The sequence below is a fragment of the Dermochelys coriacea genome, chromosome 1, assembly GCF_009764565.3.
Source record: "Dermochelys coriacea isolate rDerCor1 chromosome 1, rDerCor1.pri.v4, whole genome shotgun sequence".
Taxonomy (NCBI): Eukaryota; Metazoa; Chordata; order Testudines; family Dermochelyidae; genus Dermochelys; species Dermochelys coriacea.
In genome coordinates this window covers 209907083-209928647 of record NC_050068.2, presented here as the reverse complement: position 1 = coordinate 209928647, position 21565 = coordinate 209907083, and the positions used below count along the sequence as shown (strand labels likewise).

At 43.6% G+C, this 21565-nt stretch overlaps 1 protein-coding gene across 1 annotated transcript; it reads left to right on the top strand.

Annotated features, from left to right (window-relative positions):
* Window positions 1–1191: 1191 nt before the first annotated feature.
* Window positions 1192–21456, top strand: LOC119849891 (cystatin-A-like). The gene is made up of 5 exons (XM_038387226.2): window positions 1192–1345; window positions 2278–2321; window positions 8320–8433; window positions 15006–15107; window positions 21215–21456. The coding sequence occupies exons 3-5, from the start codon at window positions 8368–8370 to the stop codon at window positions 21350–21352; spliced, it is 306 nt and encodes a 101-aa protein (XP_038243154.1). The 5' UTR covers window positions 1192–1345; window positions 2278–2321; window positions 8320–8367; the 3' UTR covers window positions 21353–21456.
* Window positions 21457–21565: the final 109 nt, after the last annotated feature.

The window sequence follows — 21565 nt, the reverse complement described above, 5'->3', positions numbered from 1 at the left end:
GTAAGTTACGTTGCTCAGGGGCCGTCGTTTTCATATCCCTGAGTGACTTAAGATACATTGAATTAAGTGGTAATGTAGACCAACCCTGAGACAGGCCAGATCTCTGGAATACTTGGATATCCTGCACTTTGACGTCCATGATCTCCCTTGATAGTCCTTTAAGGTCTGAATAACAAGGAGCAATTTATTTTTCTGCTGATATACTCGTGCACCTTGAGGGGCCCAGGTAACAGGCATGCGTGTGCCATTGATAGCCCCAGCACAGTTTGGGAATGCCCTTTGTTCAAAAGCCAGAAATTATTTCGGGGACATTATCCATCTTCACCACATGTGGGTGAAGCCCAGCAATAACTGCCTGGCAAACATCCATCATCACAGCAACAACAGTTGACTTGCCAACCTCAGAGTGGTTACCCACAGATGGGAGACAGTCTGGGTGGCAGCTTCCAGAGAGTTGTAGCACCCCGCTTCTGGCCTGGCATTTGCGTTTTTCATCCTGATGTCCTGATGCACACGGGCTCGAGTGAGCTCTTCACACAGCTCAGGGAACACGGCCCTCCGATGAAAATTCTGGGATAGCTCCTGGTCATCCCAGGTCTCCATGGTGATGTATTTCCACTACTCTGTGCATGTGATCCTGATCCAGATCCATACTGTGGAGGAAGGTGAAAAACTCCCAGTGTCTCTGCCTATCTGACCTGGGGGAGAATTCCTTCCTGAACTCAGTATGGCGATTTTTTAGACCCTGAGTGTGTGGCTGAGACCCACCAGCTAGACAGCTGGGAAAGAATTGCCTGTAATAACTCAGAGCCCTCCCCATCTACTGACCTTAGGAGACTGCTGCTAACAGCAGTGGCGGATAGGCCATATGTAAGACTACGATTTAGTGACTTCCAGCAACCTCCATGACTTCAGCCTGCGGTGGTCGAGAGCTGAAGGGTTTCCCGTTGCCCATGGGGGCAGGGAACTGCGGGCTACCCCCGAGCTCCCAGCCGCCAGAGGCCATGGGGGTCTGTGACAGGGTGCTAAGCAGAAAACTGCTTAGCTAACCCTCTGTCACTCCAGTCCAATAAAGGGAGGTGAATTGGAGCTGGGTAGATCACCTGGCCCTCATTGGGGAAGCTGGAACAGATGCTGCCTCATCAGGCTGGGGCTGGATAAGAGCCCCAGGGGAAGGAAGCTAGGGAAAGGAGCTGGAAAGAGGGAAGCTGCAGTAGAGGAATGGCAGTGAGGGGAAGCAGAGAGAGATTGCTTACCCCCTCTCTCCTGCTGGTGGATTGTAAAAAGGGGACTATGTGTTTGGTGGAAAGGTGGTGGGAGCACAGCCTGTAAATAAAAGCACCAGGTGAGCACTATACCAAGGCCTCTGTGTGACTTGCTCAGCCCAGCGGGGGAAGGAGCCAGGAGGGCCCTGCAGAGACCCCATTACAGGGTCCCTGGAGCTGCTGCTGGTGGTGGGGGACCCCCTGAGTTCCTGGCCATTGCAAGCCTCTGGAGCTGCAGGCTGCAGGGGTATCCTGCAGCCCCCAGCTGCTGCAGGTGGCCCCTATAGGAAGGGGAGGGAATATTTACTTTGTAGGAAGAGGTGGCAGACATTACAGAAATGAAGAACAACTCTTTCCCTGCTTTGTGGCTGCTTCTGACTTAGACACACATGCAGCTCCTCACAAAGCAATCCCCGGCCCTTGTGTTTGCATCCTGTCTAGTCTTTGGGTGGTGCCTTCCATTTTTTTTTTCAGTGGCCATTAAACAAATGGGTATTTAACTGCTATGTTGTTCCGCCTGAATGAAAGGTGGATGCCATAGCCTCAGTGAGGTGTGTGACTGCCTGTAGATCAAAGACGTGCTTGGTGGGAGATGCCCACCCTTGAGCATAAGTGTGTTATAGGCAAGAAATACTCCCAGTAAGGGAAATGCATGTTTGTGATCTTTAGTTCTTCTGTTGAAGAAGAAAAGGAACCTACTTGTGCTGAGCTTTGTGCACATCAGCATTTAACATTTGCAGTAGCCAATTGCCCCAATAAAATGGGGGTAGGGTGGGAGAGAGTGGGGGATTGGCCACTGGAGGTTTTTATGTGAAGTCAGGTGACTTTTAGCTTTGTTTTACAATCCTTAAATACTTAATCACCACAAAGAACAAGGGAAGTATTAATATTCCTCTTGTACAGATGGGGAAACTAAGGCACAGGGGTTAACATGAACATTTTCAGTTGAGTGTTTGAAGTTAGGCTCTTAAATCCATATTCAGGAAGCTTTGTAATAGTCTAATCTTCACAGGTTTCCTGAATTGGGTCCAGGAGGAAGAGCACACACAACAGGAGGTGAGTATATACTGCATAAATGCAGCGGAGATGAAACGGGAATTTGGCTCATAGGACATTGTAATAATTTGACATTTGTTAATGTCTCAAACTGGAAAAATACCAAAAATTTTCACAAAAGAATTTGTTTAGTAAATGTTGAAACATTTTGTTTCAAGTCAGTTTGACATTAAACTGCATTTACTTATTGCCTCATGGGACAGGTAGTTTTGGGTACCTCATGCTTTCATTCTTCCCTATGGGGCAGGCTCCTTGCCAAAAATACATCTTCCTGAGGTGCCATGTGGCCCTGTCAGAAGGGAGACCACAAAGCATCATGGGAATGTAGTCTGGGTAAGGGTCCAGGTCATAGGAAAGACTGGGGGCACAAAGCACCTGAACTATTACTCCCATGAACCATCAAGGCACTCTGGGCGGAAGCAGTTTAATGTTGAATAGCCCTGAAATGAAACATTTTGTTTGGATTCCCCCCCAAAAATTCAGCAACATTGAAAATTTCCCATTGAAAATTTAGATTTTTTTTTTGTAAAGAAATTGGGCATTTTCTGTTAAAGTGATTTTTGGACAATCAGCTCTATGTACAATGGAGACCCTGGCCAGGCCCCATTCTCTGCCAGAACCATCCACTTCTGGGCTGTACATCCCCCTTTCATCACACAACAGTGGAATTATGGCTGCTTTATACAGCTATAACCTGGTGCCCATCAGAGTTCCTATCCATAGGGAACTTTGCCAGTTTATGTCAGAATAAATCAGCATAAAGCCTTCCATTCTGTATGTAAGATTGCATTACACTGGTGGTGAATCTTGCCGAGTAAATGCAAACACTTTCCACCAAAGCACCATACGCCCCTAGGCAACCAATGGAACTATCTGTGTGAGTAAAGTTGCGCAGATGCTTACGTGTCTGCAGAACTGGCTCCAAACTATGGTAACCAATCCCATTGCAGGGTGTTTCTCTAAGTCCTGTGGCACACTAGTCCCTTCTGGATATCTGGTACGGTGGCTGTGTACCACCAGCACGGAGTCAAGCATTGTAGGTGCCCCATGCACTAGACTCTCTGACAGGGGTTGCCAACCTGTGGCTCCAGAGCCACATGCGGCTCTTCAGAAGTTAATATGTGGCTCCTCGTATAGGCACCGACTCCAGGGCTGGAGCTACAGGCGCCAACTTTCCAATGTGCTGGGAGGTGCTCAACGCTCAACCTCTGGCTCTGCCACAGGCCCTGCCCTCACTCCACCCCTTCCCTGAGTCTGCCGTGCCCTCATTCCTCCCCCTCACCACCACCCTCCCCAGCCTCCTGCACACCACAAAACAGCTGATCGGGAGGGGAGGGGAGGGGAGGGAGAGGGAGGTGCTGATTAGTGGGGCTGCTGGTGGGTGGGAGGCGCTGGGAGTGGGGGCTGGAGCTCATGCCTGGGCTGCTGACGTATTCCTGTGGCTCTTTGGCAATGTACACTGGTAAATGCTGGCTCCTTCTCAGGCTCAGGTTGGCTTCCCCTGCTCTGCATGCTCTAACTCCATTCTTCTTTCACTCCCTGCTTTCCACATGACCCTGTCTCTCTTTCTCAATTCTCTCACTTTCCTTCCCTTTCTCTCATCTTCTTCTCTCTCTAGCTCTTCCCCTTGCCCATAGCCCCTCTCTTCTCCTCCTATCTGTGTTGTCCTCTCTCTTCAGTCCCCTTTCTCCCCTCTTCCCCATCCTTTCCCAGCCAACTCTTTCCCAAAATCCCAGAGGGAAGAGAGAGCAGCAGGGGATATCTGTTAAGGGTACACTCCTCCCCAGCATGTGGGAAATTGGGGTATGTGTACACATTCCTTTTGATGCCTTTGTAAATGTAATTTATTTACTATTTCTGACCCTCAGTGAAAGAAATGATTAAAAAACTTGGAATAACAAAAGGGATAATGCCTCATGAGGTTAGGCAGAGTTTCTTTATGACACGTGTTGTAGCCATGCTAAAGTATGAAAACTAACAGGATAAATACAAAACTGAATCACTAAAAAAGACTTGAAACGTTTGTCAAAATGTCCCTAAAATCCAGGCCAACTCTCTTAACCTTGTACTTTTTTTTTCTCTCCCCCGTCCCCATCCCCCGTTACCTTTAAAATTCTGGGCTACTGTATCTAACACCCCCTCTCCACCTGGTTACCTCCTTTAATGCAATCCGCTTACAGGTTTTGATGGACAGGTCTGGGTTCTTTTGGATCCTGCCACCCACTCAGCAGGGTGAATCTTCTTTTCTTTTTTTCCTATGAAATTATTTGGCTGTGCCTCCACCCCCTCGCTCCTTCCTGGCAGGGTCACCAGGGCAGCTTGGGCGGAAAATTCTAACTACAGAGTAATCCCCATTTACTTGCCAGATAATTGGAGACTTCCAAGAAATAACACAAACACCTAAAAACATATTCAACAGTGCTGTTTTTATGTTATTAATTAAATCCAAGCTGCTCATTTTAATTAATCTACATTTCATACTTTAAATTTTGAAAGTTACATTTTACTTGAACAACAAGGGTATAGTTTGTGGAGAATAAAGTAAAAGTGGTGTTAGCTCTTTTTCCCATGAATAGTTTAAACTATGCCTGCATTTAGTCTTGTACATGGTGTAGCCCATAGGGCTAGCTTGCCTCTGCTGTATTCACTGCCTTGCCTTCATTATATTTAGCTGCTTTCATTATATTCAGCTGTAATGCAGGAAACCTACAGGCCTGTATCCTGTAAGACATTAGCTGAAGCATAAATTGCATAAGTGTGGTTAAATAGGCTGGAACCCTTGGCATAGATTAAGTTACCTTTAGATTTTGGGAACTAAGGGTATGCTATAAAAAACCCACCTCCACAAGGGGAGTAGCTACCAGCACTGGGAGTGTGGCTCCCAGCACTGGTGCACTGTCTACACTGCCACTTTAGAGCGCTGAAACTTGAAGCGCTCAGGAGTGTTTTTTTCACACCCCTAAGCAAGAAAGTTGCAGTGCTGTTAAATGGCAGCATAGACAAGACCTAAGAAGAGCTGCTCAATGGTAGGAGTTGGAATGTTCCAGTAAGTGCTACTGCAAGGAACATGGAAGTAATAATCGCAAATCCACTTAAGCAAGGGGTGATGGGTATGATCATGAGCTGAAATGGTAATCACACATATTAATATAGTAACCTATAGAAGAAGGACACCTCAATATTAGTAGGATGAGGAAATACAAATAAGGAAAAGGGGAGAAACCCCTACTGAATATGCATGAGACATAGTGTTGTCAGCATAACATATTATAAAAGTTACATCCGAGCCTGTGGGCAGTAGGAGAGAGAGATGTGGCCCTTAGGAGGGGCCAGAATGATGGCCACTGATGATGAGGGGGAAGGTGATGGTGATGAGGAAGATGATGGCTCAAATTTCAGGTTGTCCTGCAAGGGATGGGGGGCATAGATGGATGTTCAAATGGATGTTCTGTAGTCTGTCTATCTACCTTGATGGGATGGAGTGTTTGTGACTTTGCTAAATGTATTAATAAATTCTTCGTAAATACAGAAGAGTTCCTACAGTGTGAGTGTTGCAACTGTGCACACTGGGGTTCACTACTATATAGTAATTTTAATAATACTGGGCCTGATCTTGAGACAAGGATCTGCTTACCATCAAAGTGACAACTGGGAATTCTTAAGTAATCAACATAATTAATACTAGGGCTGTCGAACTCATGCGATTAACTAAAAAAACTAATCATGATTAAAAAAATTAATCGTGGTTTTAATCGCACTGTTAAACAATAGAATACCAATTGAAAAATATTAAATATTTTTGGATGTTCTTCTACATTTTCAAATATATTGATTTCAATTGCAACACAGCATACAAAGTTGACGGTGCTCACTTTATATTGTTTATTACAAATATTTGAAGTGTAAAAATGGTGAACAAAAGAAATACTATTTTTCAATTCACCTCATACAAGTACTGTAGTGCAATCTCTTTATCATGAAAGCTGAACTTTCTACGATAAAGAGATTGCACTACAGTACTTGTATGAGGTGAATTGAAAAATACTATTTTGTTTTTTACAGTGCAAATATTTGTAATACAATTAAATATAAAGTGAGCACTGTACACTTTGTATTCTATGTGGTAATTGAAATCAGTATATTTGAAAATGTAGAAAATATGCAAAACTATTTAAATAAATGGTATTCTATTATTGTTTAACAGTGCGATTAATTGTGATTAATTTTTTAATCACTTGACAGCCCTAATTAATACATAATCTATAGATCAGCTACAATGGGTGCATTAACTAAGTTTACACTGCTGGATTTCCTTTAAATTCATAAATTCCAAGGCTAGAAGGGACCACTGTGATAATTTAGTCTGGCCTCCTATGTAACACAGGCCATAAACTTCCTCAAAATAATTCCTAGAGCAGATCTCTTAGGAAAATATCCAATCTTGATTTAAAAATTGCCAGTGATGGAGAATCCACCAAGATCCTTGGTAAACTGTTGTAATGGTAAATTACTCATTGTTAAAAATGTATGCCTTATTTCCAATCTGAATTTATCTAGCTTCAATTTCCAGCCATTGGATCATTTTATCCTTTTCTCTGGTAGGCTATTTGTTCCCCATGTAGGTACTCATACACTGTAAGTTACAGGGGTGTATGTGTGTGTCTGTGAATGCTGAAAAACAAGTATAGATGTGTGTGTGCCTTTTCTATAAAACTAGCTTGAGTGTATGCTTATAGCAGTTGTTTTTATAATCAGCTGTTTTACACAAATAGTTCAAACTAAATCTTTGTCTACAGTCGGGTGTATTAACCAATTTTACATTGTTAGATTTCTTTTAAGTTAGGCTGTGTATACGTGCATGTTTGGTATAAAATAATGCTGAAAAACAAGTATGAACATGTGTGGGTGGGTGACTTGTATACATAACAATATAGAATAATTTTGAATGTATCCTTACAATGGTTTATCTATAAAATAGAGCAGGGTGGGGTGTGGAGGCATGAGTGGTGCTTTGTGTGTTGTATGTTTTGCTGAAAACTTTTTAATTTCTGTCCTTCAGAAACTTTACTAAAATTAAGAGCCTCTAATACAATTTAAGCCAATATGTGCTAACTTCCAAAAAATACAAAAGCCTGTGAAGAACTACATTACTTTAAGTAGGAATAAGGGAAATTGTTCTAAAGATTAGGTACATCTTTCATTGGGGTCTGTCTGCCAGATTTTAAAGACAAATGCTAAAGGAATAATGTAGAAAAAGGAAATTTTATTCCTGGTGCAAAATTAAAAACAAGACTAATTGCTAAATGTACATAGGTTTTGTAAAAAGTTTGATAAAGAATCAACATGCATGCTCCTTTTGGAGGGTGGGTCATATTTCTTCCAATAAAAGCTAAAACGCAAGGAAAGAAGGGGTTAAGGTGGCAGCATGTGCCAGCATTCTTACCTTTGTCCTTTCAACAGTTACAAAACTGAAAGGTTTTCTAATAAACAATAGAGAAATAAAATAATTAGAGTGCTGCCTTTGCACTCTTAGGGATAATGAGAAAAACACATGTTAAGTTAAACAGGAATTGCTGCAATGAAAGCAGGGGAGAATGTGTGGTAATGTTAAGGCAAATATTGCGAAATATTTGGGCGTAGCTCAGTGTTCACAATCACTTCCCTAAGTACAAAGAGAGTCATACCCCCATGAAGTGTTGAAACTGGTGATGAGTCAAGAAATTGCCAGACCAGCCTGAACCAACTACCATAATTAATAGGGGTCGAGGAGTTATTTGTTTTCTGCTTTTCTGGTGTCCACAGAGCACTATACACATAATGATATTTAAAGTACTCACTCTCTTACTATTGACAACATTACATTTTTTTTTTATTTTGTTCCTTTCTTCCCTCCTCTCCCCTCAAACCTGACAATTGTAAACTCCATGTATACAAACCACATGACTGTCTGACTATATAATATCAGATGTCTGACTATTCTTGGTCACATTTGCTCTAGATTTTGCTCGTCAGAGTTTCCAAACATCCTAAGAAGTTATTTGCCACTATGATGCCTGGAGGCTTAACCGAGACCAAACCCGCAACTCCAGAAATCCAAGAGCTTGTTGACCAGGTGAGTTGCATCCCATGAAAGATGCAAAACAGAAACTAGTAGCACAAAAGCAAATTCCAGAGAGATTATGGAATGAAGCTAACATTTACTTTAAAATCTAACAAGAAGCATTGTAAATGGAAGCCCTCTTGATTGATTAGAAGCGTGTAGTATGTGGCATGGAAAAATTGCTGAAGAAGTGACTGCACTGACTCCAGTCCAGGAAATTCTTCGATTTGTATCTGCCAATGCCAGAAGGGACCATCTAGTCTGACCTCCTGTATAGCATAGGCATAGAAATTTTCATTCTTTTAATCCATTTAAGGTGGCCATGTTAATTTTGTATTGCTCTAGCTTTTTAATCAAAATGTCATGCGGCACCAAGTATAATGCCATACAGTAATCTATTGCATCAACGGTGTTGCCTTTTATCAACCACACTTACAATTTCATCAAAAAAGATATCAAATCCATTTGAAAGGATCTATTTTCCATACATCCCCATTGATTAGCATTAAGTAAAGTGATTTCCTTTAATTCTTTATTAATCAAGACCTATATCAGCTGCTCCAATTTCTTACCTGAAATCAGTGTCAGACTGGCAGGCCTATAATTACCTGGGTTATCCCATTTATCCTTTTTAAATAGTAGCACATTAGCTTTCTTCCAGTCTTCTGATATTCTGCTTTTCAGTGTTCTGGGAGCTCTAGAGACATTTACGGCTGTGTTGCGGATAGAAATATATGAAAGACAGCAAGCTCTAGTGGTCAGTACAGGCATCTGAAGCTGAGTCTACACTGCCTAATTAACTACCAGTACAGTTCCACTGATAGTAGCAGTGGTAGAAGCACCTGTGTAGACAGGGTTTTAAATGTCTTTACAACTTTCATCAAACCCTGATCTGTAGAGAACTGGCTGACAGGGCAGTAAAAATATCATTTTTCTGCCTACACTGGTACTTGTGTACTTGGGCTTGTGGAGCTGCACCGGCGGTGAATGGGGGTTCCATTTGCTAATGCAGAGCAGGCCAGGGAGTCAGGCTTTTCTTCCTATTGCCTGGGCTAGCTCTGGGGTCCCATTACTGGGGGGGAGGGGGGCAGAGGAGGGGAGTGGGTACTGGGGGGAGCAGAAGAGGGGAGTGGGTATGGGGGGGGGGCCCTGTAAACAAATAACCTTCTAGGAGTCCAGGAGCTAGATCCCTGGAAAATCTTGGATTTTAAGAGTTTAAGAGTCAATATTTTCCTGTGATTTATAACTTTGGCCTTTCTGACGACGATTTAGGGCCCCTTGTAGGTTATTTGGGCTGGGGGGTGAGGGGGAAATGTCCTGGGCCTGCCTGGCTCTCCTGTGGACTCACTATGACACCCTGGTCAAATCACTTTGCCTCTTTGTGCTTGAATTTCCTCAGCTGTAAAATGGAGGGGGGGCAGCGGGGATAACACTTCTCTTCCTCACATGGGGACTGTTAATTCATATTTGTAAGGCACATTGAGATTCTTCCTCAAAAGGCACTATAGAACTACAAAATATTACTGCTGTTCTATGTATGCTCACTGTAGAAACGTAACAGATGGTCTCTGTCCAAAAAAATCCTAGAATCCAAGTTTAAATGTGCTCCCAGCATGTGTCAGAAATGAGGCCACAATTCTTAGTTTTCAGTGGACACAAATATGGCGCAAAAGGTGACTCTTCAAGTCAGATTCTGCTTTCATTCACACGGGTCAATTGAGGTTCTTAAATTTACTCCCCTGTTAACTGAGAGCAGAGTGTTGCCTCTGGAGGACAGATATGTATGATACCTGAACTACTTTCAGGAAAGTGTCATGTACTTGGAATGATTTAAAGCACCAGTTCTCAAGCTGGGAGGCTGCAAGCAGGCTTCAGGGGTCTGCTTAAATAAACCAGAGAGCAGGGTTGGCATTAGACGTGCTGGGGCCCAGGGCAGAAAGCGCAAGCCCTGCCACCCGGGGCTGAAGCCGAAGCCTGAGCAACTTAGCTTTGCAGGGCCCCCTGCGGCCTGGGGTCCCAAGCAATTGGCCTGGTTGCCACCCCCTATCGCTGGCCCTGGCTTTTAATCTACTGGATATGCAGAAAAACAGTTGTGGAGCATGTGGGCTGTAGAATTTTTATAGCATGCTGGGGGGCCTCAGAAAGAAAGGTTGAGAACCCCTCATTTAAAGTACTCATCTGTTCAGTGATCTTTAAAGAATGTAAATACAATTTTCATTGTTCTTTATTTTCTAAAAGGTGAAACTTTTTTGTCTTGTGCTTAGATCTGTGTGCCTTGGAGAAGTAGATTTTGAATAGTATCTGGCATTTGTGAGTCACCTGGGAACTCCATGGTATTTTTTTAGCAACAGAGAGCATCTGACTACCAGACTGCTGACTAGAAGACTCGTGGTGGCTCTCACCCCACCCTTCATGCACCTTTTTATGGAAAGGGAAAGTGGCTGCCAGCAGAAAAATGTCATTGTTGATTGGCTTAAATACATGAATTGCCTTTATTGACTAGATGCTTTTAAAGAAATGGTCAAAGTTCCCAGTTAGCTAATGAATGAAGCACAATGGAGTGTGGCTGGTGCCCTGGGACTGGTAGTCATGAGACAGATGTGATTCCTGTGTCAGCCACAGACTTGCTGCATGGCCTGACTTTGGGGAAGTCACTTCAGTGCTCTCTGCCTCAGTTTCCCCATCTACAATGCTGTCGTTACGTTGGATTGTATTGTAGTATCCAAATGCTCCTAAAAGAGGCTCCAAAGCAGACAATTAAAATCACAGCAAAGGGAAATGACGCTTTGCCAAAAGCTCTTCTGAGAGGAAAGGATTTTAACCCTGATTTCCTCAGCAGGTACAAGGCACTTTTCATCTGGCAATCTGAAAGCACAAATCCCAAGCAGAGATGGGCACCTCTCTCCAGCCTGTCAGTCAGGTGCCTAAGTACCTTTGTAGATCTGGGCCCTATGCCCTGCCCCTCTTCTCTCTATTTTATTTTTGGCCAGCTTAGATGGCTCCCCACTCTGCCTGCTGGCTTCTGGGAATCCCTTTCTTAGACAATTAAGTCTCCCCATACAATACAGGGGGAACCTGGGTGCCTAACTCAGGGCTAAGAATTGCACTAGTCAGCAGGGTGCCTAAGATCCCTGGTGAAACGTAGCCGCAGCAGCCCTAGTCCTATCAATTTTGGAGAGTTTTCTTGTAGCATTGTTGACCCCTGAGTGATACCTTCATTTCTGCCCTAATCCTAGCTGAGTCCAGAAACAACAACCAACAATACATTTGTTCAGGAATGTATTACTTATTAAATCTCCTTGTCCTACATTAGTTAGGCATGAGCCAAAGGCTTCAAACTGTCCATATGGGGACTAGGCAGCTGGCTGCTTGACCTCCCTTGAAGGGATGGGCCCTTTCAATAAATAACTGATGGGTAAATAGTGCTTGGAGGTTGGGAAGGTCATGAATGGTGGGGGTGGAGGATGACAGTTTATTTGTCTGAGACAAGGACAGCTGGTGCTGAGGGGACACTTAACACTTCCAAAGAAGTGGAAAGCTTGGGCGTAGTGTGGTAAATCTGCTGAGAGCAGCAGAAAGGAAAGGTTCCATGGGAACTGGGAGAATAGTTAGTCAAGAGTGGGTGTATTGGGATTTTGGGAGGAGTGTTGTGATTGCAGCATTTGGGTTGAGAGTGGCGGCATGTGACGCACTGGAACAGCTGCTCCAGAGTTGACACTCGAGCAGAAGATGCTGCATCAGTGTGGAAGAACAAGGCTCGAGGGGCTCCCAATGAGTCGTACAACAGAACTGAACTCTGACCAACTACCTCTACTGCATGAATGGATTAAGATATTAAGATAGTGAGGCCTGAGGACCCCAATCTTTATTTGAACTGTCCCACAAAGGGTAAACTGAGAACTACTCTGAACTGTTTAGTGAGCCTAGGGTATTTGTCCTTTTCTGGCAGCCTTGGTAAATTAGTATTTCCTTTGCGCTGTGTGTCGGAGCTTTTTGGGACCCACTAGCTGTTGCAGTCCATGCTGCCTCACAGCTGAAGTTTCTTGAATGCTTTCCTCTGAGACACCGAACATCTGTACCTGAGAAGGGTTGATGTACCATAGCACTCCAATGACCCCATCAGGTGAGTGTAATCAAAAAAAGTCTTAGGGAAAATTTTAAAAAGTCACTTGATTGTGACAGATATGACACTCACCTGCCATATCCTGGACAAACCATATTGAATTAATTAGTATTATAGGAGTTCATTGAATTAAAAATGGAAACATTTATGTATGATTGAGGGATTGTACATAAGTCAATGGGGGAGGGGAACCATAGTCCTCTAGGAACTAAGAACAGTGTGGGGAGGTGAGGCAAATTAATTCAGATTATAACACTACCTGGAGAGGTACTTGTATTTACTGGTTAAAAGGATTTTTAGATAAATAGTTTAAACTGACCTGGGGCCTTTTTTCTGATCCAGCAAATGGACAATCCTTGTGGAAAGGATGGAAAGACTTAACCTACCAGAGTCCTAGGTTAGAGCTTGGATGACCTCTGGTAAATTTTTTAGCGTGTGCACGTTTATATTGTGTTAATGTTTCCTTTGTAATGCTTTTACCTTAAGAATAAATATGCTTGCTTAGAAAGATCTGTGTAATAACCTGTCACTGCTGGCACTCCATGTTCAGAGCCTGTGGAGAGAAAGCAGCACAGACGCTGGCCTGTTTAGGCAGTCTGGCTTGCTGGAGATATCACCTTGTAGATTAGGAAGCTGTGCAGCCTGAACTCCCTGGTCAGGAGGGAGAGAGACATGGGCCTTTGCCCAAGAGAGGTGATGCCTGAAAAGCTGGGGGCCTCCACTTGGTGGACACAAGGGGGGACTGCAGGTGCAGTTGCCCTGAACTGTGATAGTGGTACTTAGCCTTTGAAGAGGTCATTGATAACGCCTCTGTCAATTCACTGATGAGCCCCAAACTTCCCTTCCTTTCAGATGTATGTTATCATGGGAAACACTCCTTGTTCTACATCTATTTTTGAAGTACTGGCACTGAATAAATTTTAAAAATCCACGGCGTTTAAAGTTGTTCCCCTGCATAAACACATCTATCCAAACCTGCCTTCAGCACAAGGGAGTCTTGCCTTTGCCAGCTGGGTGTTAGCTCCCTAACACAACCAGCCTGTCAACCACTCAGGCACTCTCCTCTGGGCTGTACCAGCCCTGCCTTTGCCCTGCAGATTGAACATAGGTGCACCTCTGAGTCCCTTTGAAGTGTCCCCCTGTGATATCCAGCCCCGGATCCCTGGACACCACAGAAATCCCAGTTCCTCCACTCCAAAAGGAACAGTGGACCCCAGGTTTACCTTAGATAACAGCTCCTGTGGCACACCCAACGCTTCAGTTTACTTACAGTAAAACAAAAGAAAATGTATTTAAGATTAAATGGAAACAAGTGTGAGTAATGGAAACAGATGGTTCCATATTAACCGCAAACTAGGGCCTACACTTAAGTTACCTTTCCTATCTAATAATGTAGATTCTTAGCCCACAGTTCAGTCTTTTGCTGCATTTGCTAGCCCCAAGGAGCCAGGACCCAATCTTTCATGAAGCACCCCTGCTCCTCAAGGTACCTCCTTAGTCAATGTGTACAGAGCTTCTTTCTCCACCCTGGGATATACCAAATCAGTCTCTTGTCTTTATTCAGCAAACAGGGTGATCCACACAATGTCCTATTATTCCTTTTCACATTCAAGTGATTTCGATGCTTAGTTTCTTTGATGGTTTTTCGATTGATTTTTCTGGGTTGGTGCCAAGGCAGGCAATGAGTAATGCAATACATAATTGGCTAGCCCAGGATGGGTGACAACTCCCTCGCGCTTGAATTGTCCATCACCGAGACATATTATTTCCCTAGTCACTCACTTTCCCTCCAAGACCATGAAGGCAGAATTTTCAATACAGTTACATTATTCTTTAAATATCGCCCGTACACACATCTCACACTGATTATGGGTTTGATAAGTTACAAGTTTTCAACAGAGACCTCACATGCTCATCTTCATGGGTGAATACCATGAAAGCCGTGTGTTAGGTGTAGTGAGTTTGTCAGGCCAAGACAGGAGTCTCTTGTAGAGAAGAGCAAACCTTTTGCCAGTTGGCAGCAATGGGCCTCTGTATCATAGTGACCAAGTATCATGTGATGGCATATTGGAAGTGGAGCCCCCTTTAGGAGGGAGCTGGGCTAGACAGACTCAGAGGTCAGTGGATGGACAGGTGTTTTGGGGGAGATGTTTGCAGAAAGCAGGAGCTTCAGGTGAGAGGTATTTCAGGTAGAGCCAGGCAGCAATCCTTGTTTTCACGGGGTGTGAAGCCTGGTTGCAAGGAACTGTGGAGCCTAAGGAATAAGGCTGGAAGATCTGAGTTGAGTTGAGTTGAATTGTTAATAAGCAAGGCCCAAAGAAGGGAAATGTTGTGTGCTGCATGTCGGTCTTTGTGCATTCTTTGGGAAGCTGAGAAGAAGAAACTGAGGCAGTAGACATACAATGAGAAGGAGGTTTGCTGACCCCATTACACCACCTAACTCTCTTTCTTTTTTCTACAGGTGAAGCCACAGCTGGAAGAGAGAGTGACAAAGACGTATCCAGTCTTTGTAGCCCTAAAATATAGAACTCAGGTGGTTGCTGGAACAAACTACTTCATTAAGGTCAGTACTCAACAAAATCCCCCACTTCTTCCATCATTGCATAAGTCTTCTAACTGAAGAAGAACATAGGTATAATTTTGAGTGCCTTAAAGCAAGATGTTTAAATAGTGAGCAAACGTTGCAGGAAAAGGTCCCAATATGACTTTTAATCAAGGTAGGGATTACCTCCTGTTGGATGCTATTTCGCAATAAAAATAGAAAAGATAAACAGCTTGTTTTGTGAATCTCATTTAATTTTATCTTAGTATTTATAAAGCATGAGTCACACTCTTTCAGCTAAAAGAACAGGAGGACCTCACGAAAGCTTATGCTCAAATAAATTTTAGTCTCTAAGGTGCCACAAGTCCTCCTGTTCTTTCTGCGGATACAGACTAACACGGCTGCTACTCTGAACTCTTTCAGCTGTATATTGTAAAATTTTAGGATTGCCAAGAGGGCGATCTCCATTGAACTCTCTCCAACTGCTTTCTCAGCTCTCCCTCTTAGAGCTGGCCTTAGCTGTTGTTTGGGCAGGTGGGCAAAACAATGGCTTTTTCAACCTGTCGTCTCCAGGCCCTGAGAGGACACAGAATCCTCTTCGCCATGATCAGCGCAGTAGGCACAGGGCCGGTCTAGGGATTTTGGGGAATGTTACTGAGAGGATTCTGTGGTACACGCCTCAAACTCCTCTGAGCAATTTTAAAAACAGTATGTGTGTTTGTTTGGGAGGGGTAGGTTTCTATGTCCCCTCAACCTTCTGCTGCAGAAGTAGTCCAACCCCTTGTTCCTTTGATCCGCTTACATTTTACAAGGCCCTTTATGAAGGGAAAAGGCTAGAAACTTTTTTTTTAATGGTAGCGGAAATTTCCCCTGTTCCCTAATGTTTCCTCAAAACAGGGGGTCCTGTGGTCAAATGGCTGCCTGGGGCCCAAAGGCCCAGTCTGCTCCGTCTCTCGGAGAAATGGCGGGTCTTTTTAGCTTTGTTGTTGTGAGAAGGCCTTATCAAAGGAGTTGGGTTTTCATTGGGCTCTAAACACTCCTGGCCCAGGTCTCATTCTGATCTCCTGTGGCAATGAGTTCAGTCATTTACGGCCATCTGTTCAGAATGTTCTGCCTCCTGCACCTGAAATTTTCCCAATGGATTGCAAGTGAGAGCAACTGTCTGAGGGACATGGATAGAGAGGTTTTTCTAAGGTAGGTGGGCATTGGAGCCTCTAACTTCTAGATGCTTAGTCACCCACTGGAATTCACAAAGCCTGAATTAGGTGTCAGAGTAGCAGCCGTGTTAGTCTGTATTCGCAAAAAGAAAAGGAGTACTTGTGGCACCTTAGAGACTAACAAATTTATTAGAGCATAAGCTTTCGTGAAGTGAGCTGTAGCTCACGAAAGCTTATGCTCTAGTAAATTTGTTAGTCTCTAAGGTGCCACAAGTACTCCTTTTCTTTTTGTGAATTAGGTGTGTTCAGGCTCCCTACACAATGGATGGGGAAAGTTCGGAGCCTAAGAATGGAATCTACAAAAGCATACACACTGAAAGAGGAGATGCTTAAGCTAGCCAATAGGAAATGCTGAGGAGAGCGGTGTCTGTCCTGAGTGCTTTCCCTCAAAGGAACTTGGGTATCAACTCCAGTCTGGAGTTAGGCACTGTGATGTGATCCCCAGTGTACAACCTGGAACTGGGGTACCACTGGGCTCTCTTAACTCTGTAGCCTGGGCTGTCTCTCGCAATGCTTTGGTACTGACAAGCAGCAAACCCCTCCAGGCACTGTTATCATTCAGCACAACAGCACGTGGAGCCCCACACCCAGCTAAATTGCATGAATGCTCCCTGAGCCACTCACGAATCACACAGAGAAAGGCACCAGCTAATCTACCAAGCCCACAGCCTTGCAGCCCAGAACTATACCATCTTGTCCTGGTCAGAAACCTGATCGGTGTAAATTTATTATCCAGCCTGCCCCTCCCTCAATGTGGAGAGGACACACAACTATCCTTTGTAAACTGAGCTGAGATTTCCCAAGCACTTCAACCAAAACACACTGCTTTAGATAAAATATAAAACAGATTTATTAACTACAGAAAGATAGATTTTTTTTAAGTGATTATAAGTGGTAGGCTTAAAAGGTCCAAGTAAATTACCAAAGAAAATAAAAGGTAATCACACAGTCTAAATCATTTTATTAGACTAGGTAGTATTTGGAACAAGCAGTTTTCTCACCCCGCTAGATGTGATGTTCTTAATACACAGGCTTCCCCTTTAAGCCTGGGACCAGTCTTCTCAGTTCAAGGCTTTGTCTTCCCAGTGTTCTTGTTGCTTCCAACATAGGTGTGGGAGGATAAAGGCCAAAGCATGATGCCACTCTCCCCTATTTTATTTCCTCAGTCCATATGCCTGGAAGACACTAGCCCAGCCATATCTGGTGGGCCTAGCTGAATCACAGGGTTGAGCAAACCCCTGTTGTGGTCTTGTGCAACCGAGTCATTAAGTTGAGCAGTCCGCAATGTGTGGTACTTGCGCAACTGTCCTTGAATTGTAAATCCCTTGTATAATATTCCCCTGCTGGTCAATGGCAGGTGGTGATTGTTCAACGCCCACCCGGCTATTGGTACCCTCTTTTGTTATGGTCCTTGGAGAACTAGCATTGGGTGACTTCCAAACTCACAACGTATTTCATTAACAACCATACAGCAAAATCTTATAACCTCAAACGATATACATATTTTAACAGAACAATGGGTTTCAGCAGATCATGACCTTTCATATGATACCCTACATAGCATGCTTTGTATGAACTATATCATAATTATATGACAGAGGTGAATATGGGTGTTCCAGGGTGCTACTTTGAGGTACAGAGTGAAAGAGGCACCTGTCTCTGCTTGGGAGTCACAGGCTAGAAAAGGCAGAAGTGTTCAATAAATAGTTGTGGGAAAAACAGATATAATCTCTACCTATGGTGATAACACTCTTTCTATTCCATTAATATCTCTGGAGGTTGTTAAACAGAAGCTACTTAAGTTAGACATGTTCAGATTAGCAGTATCAGATAATGTGCATTCAAGAGTTTTAAAAGAGCTGGCTGAGGAGTTCACTGGACTGTTAATGTTGGTTTTTTCAATAAGTCTTAAAGCACTGGGAAAGTTTCAGAAGACTGGAAGAAAGCTTAAGTTCCAATTTTTAAAATGGATAAATGGGATGACCTGGGTAATTATAGACCTGTCAGCCTGATGTTGATCCTAGGATGCATAAACAGCCTCTCTACCCCTACTTGAGATTTGCCTATTTTGTCTCTCTACTTGTCACTGGTGCGACCACTGTTGGAATACTGTGTCAAGTTCTGATGCCCAGAATTCAAGAAGGATGTTGAGAGATTGGAGAGGGTTGAGAGAAGAGTCACAAGAATGATTAAAGGATTAGAAAACGTGCCTCATAGTGAGACTCAGAGCTCAGTCTATTCAGTTTAGCAAAGAGTAAGTTAAGGGTTATCTTCATTACTTTCTGTAAATACCTGCATGGGTAAAAAACATTGTAAAATGAATGGGCTCTTCACTTTAGCACAGAAAGGCATAACATGATCCAATGGCTGAGAGTTGAAGCTAGGAGTATCTTTGAAACAGCAGTACGTTTTTAATGGTGAGAGCAATTAACCATTGGAACAATTTGTCAAGGGTCATGGTGGATTTCTCCAGAACTGAACATTTTTGGATCAAGATGGGATCTTTTGCTAAAAGATCTACTCTAGAACTTATTTTGGGGGAGTTCAATGGCCTGTGTTTTACCGGAGATCAGACCAGATAATCATAATTGTCCCTTCTGGCCTTAGAACCTATGACAAAGCCTTCTCCTGGCATCAGGTGCCTAAGCTGTTTCTTGCAAGACAAAGGGTGGCACAAGTCTGACTTCCCACAAAACAGCCAGAGGGGAAAGGAGGAGCAGGCTGACTTCCTTACAACCTTTATGCCAGTGGTTAGGATACTTGTTTGGGTGATAGGAGACTCTGGTTCAATTCCCCTCCTTTGCCTTCTGGGGAGAAGGGATTTGAAGATGGTCTCCCACATGTCAGGCATGTGCCCTAGTTACTGAACTACAGAGTCACTCGCTTTCTGTTTGGGCCAGTGCATATTTAATTAGTTACACAGGGGAACAGCTTCAGTGGGAGACTCAGAGAGCGCCCCTGCCTCAGCTTATCCTATAGCCCAGTGGTTAGAACATTCCTCCAACAAGTAGAAGACCCATGACCAATTCCCTTTGTCTCCTCTTGCAGAAGAGGGAATTGAATGGGGTCTCACACGGTCCAGGTGACACCACTGGGCTAAAGGCCATAAGGAAGGTTGTTCTCCTCCATGTTTTGTGGCGCCAGGTGTACTCTGAGCACACCTACTGGATCAGGCCCTGCAGGTAAGCAGGGCAGGACAAAGCCTAGTATGAGAATCCCTCTGGGGGTTAGATGTGAGTTAGGTGTCTAGGCACCTGCTTGAGACACTAGTGCACATGCCCAGTGGCAGAAATTTAGGCAACTAGGGGACTTTTACAACAAAAATGTAGGTGCTGAGGGCATATAGGCACCTCCAGAGTTACGTGGCAGCTGAGTGGGGATTGTGGGGATTTTGTGAATACCAGTGGTGCTTAAATGTTGGGTGGTTCTATAAAAGAGAGACTGTAAAAAACAGGATTTTTGTACAACAGGAGACAACTTGCAGGGGATGGGATTTGAATTTGTTTCTTACCTCCCAGCTGAGTGCCTAAGCAGCAGGCTATGGAGTCAATCTCTTTGTTTCTGGCCCACTGATTATTTATACCCAGTGGAACAGCTTCAATAAGCGAAACAGAGAAACCTCCTCTTGAATACCTCATAGCCTACTGCTTAGAGCACTCTGTTGAGAGGCAGGAAACCCCAAATCAACTCCCTTCTGCACATCACATGAGGATGATATTGAACCCAGGTCTTCCATATCCCACCTGAATACCCCCAACCACGTGGACTAAAAGTTATAAGGTGGGACACCACCATCTCCTCCTCTGGCCATTTTGTAAATCTCTCTCCCCCAAAAAATCAAAAATAATCGATTTGGAAATATTGAAACAGTTTTTGTCAGCATTTCCAAAAAAATATTTTTTGATTTGAGAGACAGTCAAAATTCACAAAAATTCACAAATAGTTTTGGTAGATTTGAAACTGCATTTTTTTTTTTGGTGAATAAAATATTTGTCTGAAAAATCTTCACCCAGCCCCTGTGAGGGTGTTGGCTTACTTCACCCCAGCATTCAGCTTTCTTTGCCCCCTCCTCCAGTGTCTTTGCCTACAGCTCTGGCCTTCCGAGGGTAAAAAGGATTAACTCTTTCACTGCCAGTCTAGGCATGGGATCTGAGTGAAGTCAATGAGACTTAGCCTTAGGAAAAACTGATTGTTAAACCCAAAAGTTTTCAGTCAGATTTTTTGTAGAGCAAACTCTCATTTACTTCCCTCAGATACCCAAGGTTATGTGCAAAGGCAGAAGATGAAGGGGTTGAGTGGGAAGGATAACTTTGGGGTATGAAGAATATGACCTAAATTCTGGCCAGGCATAAATAGCTGCAACTCCTGGAGAAACCAATGGAAGTGACACCTTCTTATGGCAGGGTTGAATTTGGCCTTGTGGGGTCAGGGATAACATTTCTATTTCTGGTTTCAGAATAGCAGCCGTGTTAGTCTGTATTCGCAAAAAGAAAAGGAGTACTTGTGGCACCTTAGAGACTAACAAATTTATTTGAGCATAAGCTTTCGTGAGCTTCAGCTCACTTCATCGGATGCATTTGGTGAAAAATGCATCCGATGAAGTGAGCTGTAGCTCACGAAAGCTTATGCTCAAATTCGTTAGTCTCTAAGGTGCCACAAGTACTCCTTTTCTTATTTCTATTTCTGCTGGTCATCAGGAACACCCTAATTTGGACACACAAGCCTGTTTCTGCTCACACATATATGAAATGGGATAGTCTCTACAGACCAGGTTTAGGGAACTGAATGATACCGTGTGTGATTTAATTTTTATTTTGTAGCTATTCAAAGGTTCAGCACTTCATCTCCCCAAAACATCCCTTCATGAGAATCTGCTTAGTCCATGGCTGTCTCATTCTCCTTGTCTTTCAGGTCTCCATCAGCAACAGCACCGATGAGTGTGTACACTTGAGGGTGTTCCAAAGCCTTCCTTATGTGAACCAGGGGCCCAGTCTTACCAGCTATCAGAGTGGTAAAACCAAAAATGATCCACTGAGCGATTTTGAATGAGATGCTTGGGATAGGCTCTTTGTTGCTCTTTCTGCAAACTCCGAGCTCATAGCGCCAGTGCCAATACATGAAGGAAATTAAATTTATCTGATTTTGAAAACTAAGTTTGTGTTTCCATGTTGCATGTAACAGAAGGTCTGTCTTGATTCCAGTGGTAAATAACTGCGGCTAACTTACAAAAGGCCTCCAAGGAAATGTGCTGGATCTACCCAA

Coding starts and splice junctions, on each gene's coding strand:
- LOC119849891 (XM_038387226.2), top strand. CDS start 8,368: ATGATGCCTGGAGGCTTAACCGAGACCAAACCCGCAACTCCAGAAATC. Junction 8,434..15,005: donor TCCAAGAGCTTGTTGACCAG/GTGAGTTGCATC, acceptor TTTTTTCTACAG/GTGAAGCCACAGCTGGAAGA. Junction 15,108..21,214: donor GAACAAACTACTTCATTAAG/GTCAGTACTCAA, acceptor CTTGTCTTTCAG/GTCTCCATCAGCAACAGCAC.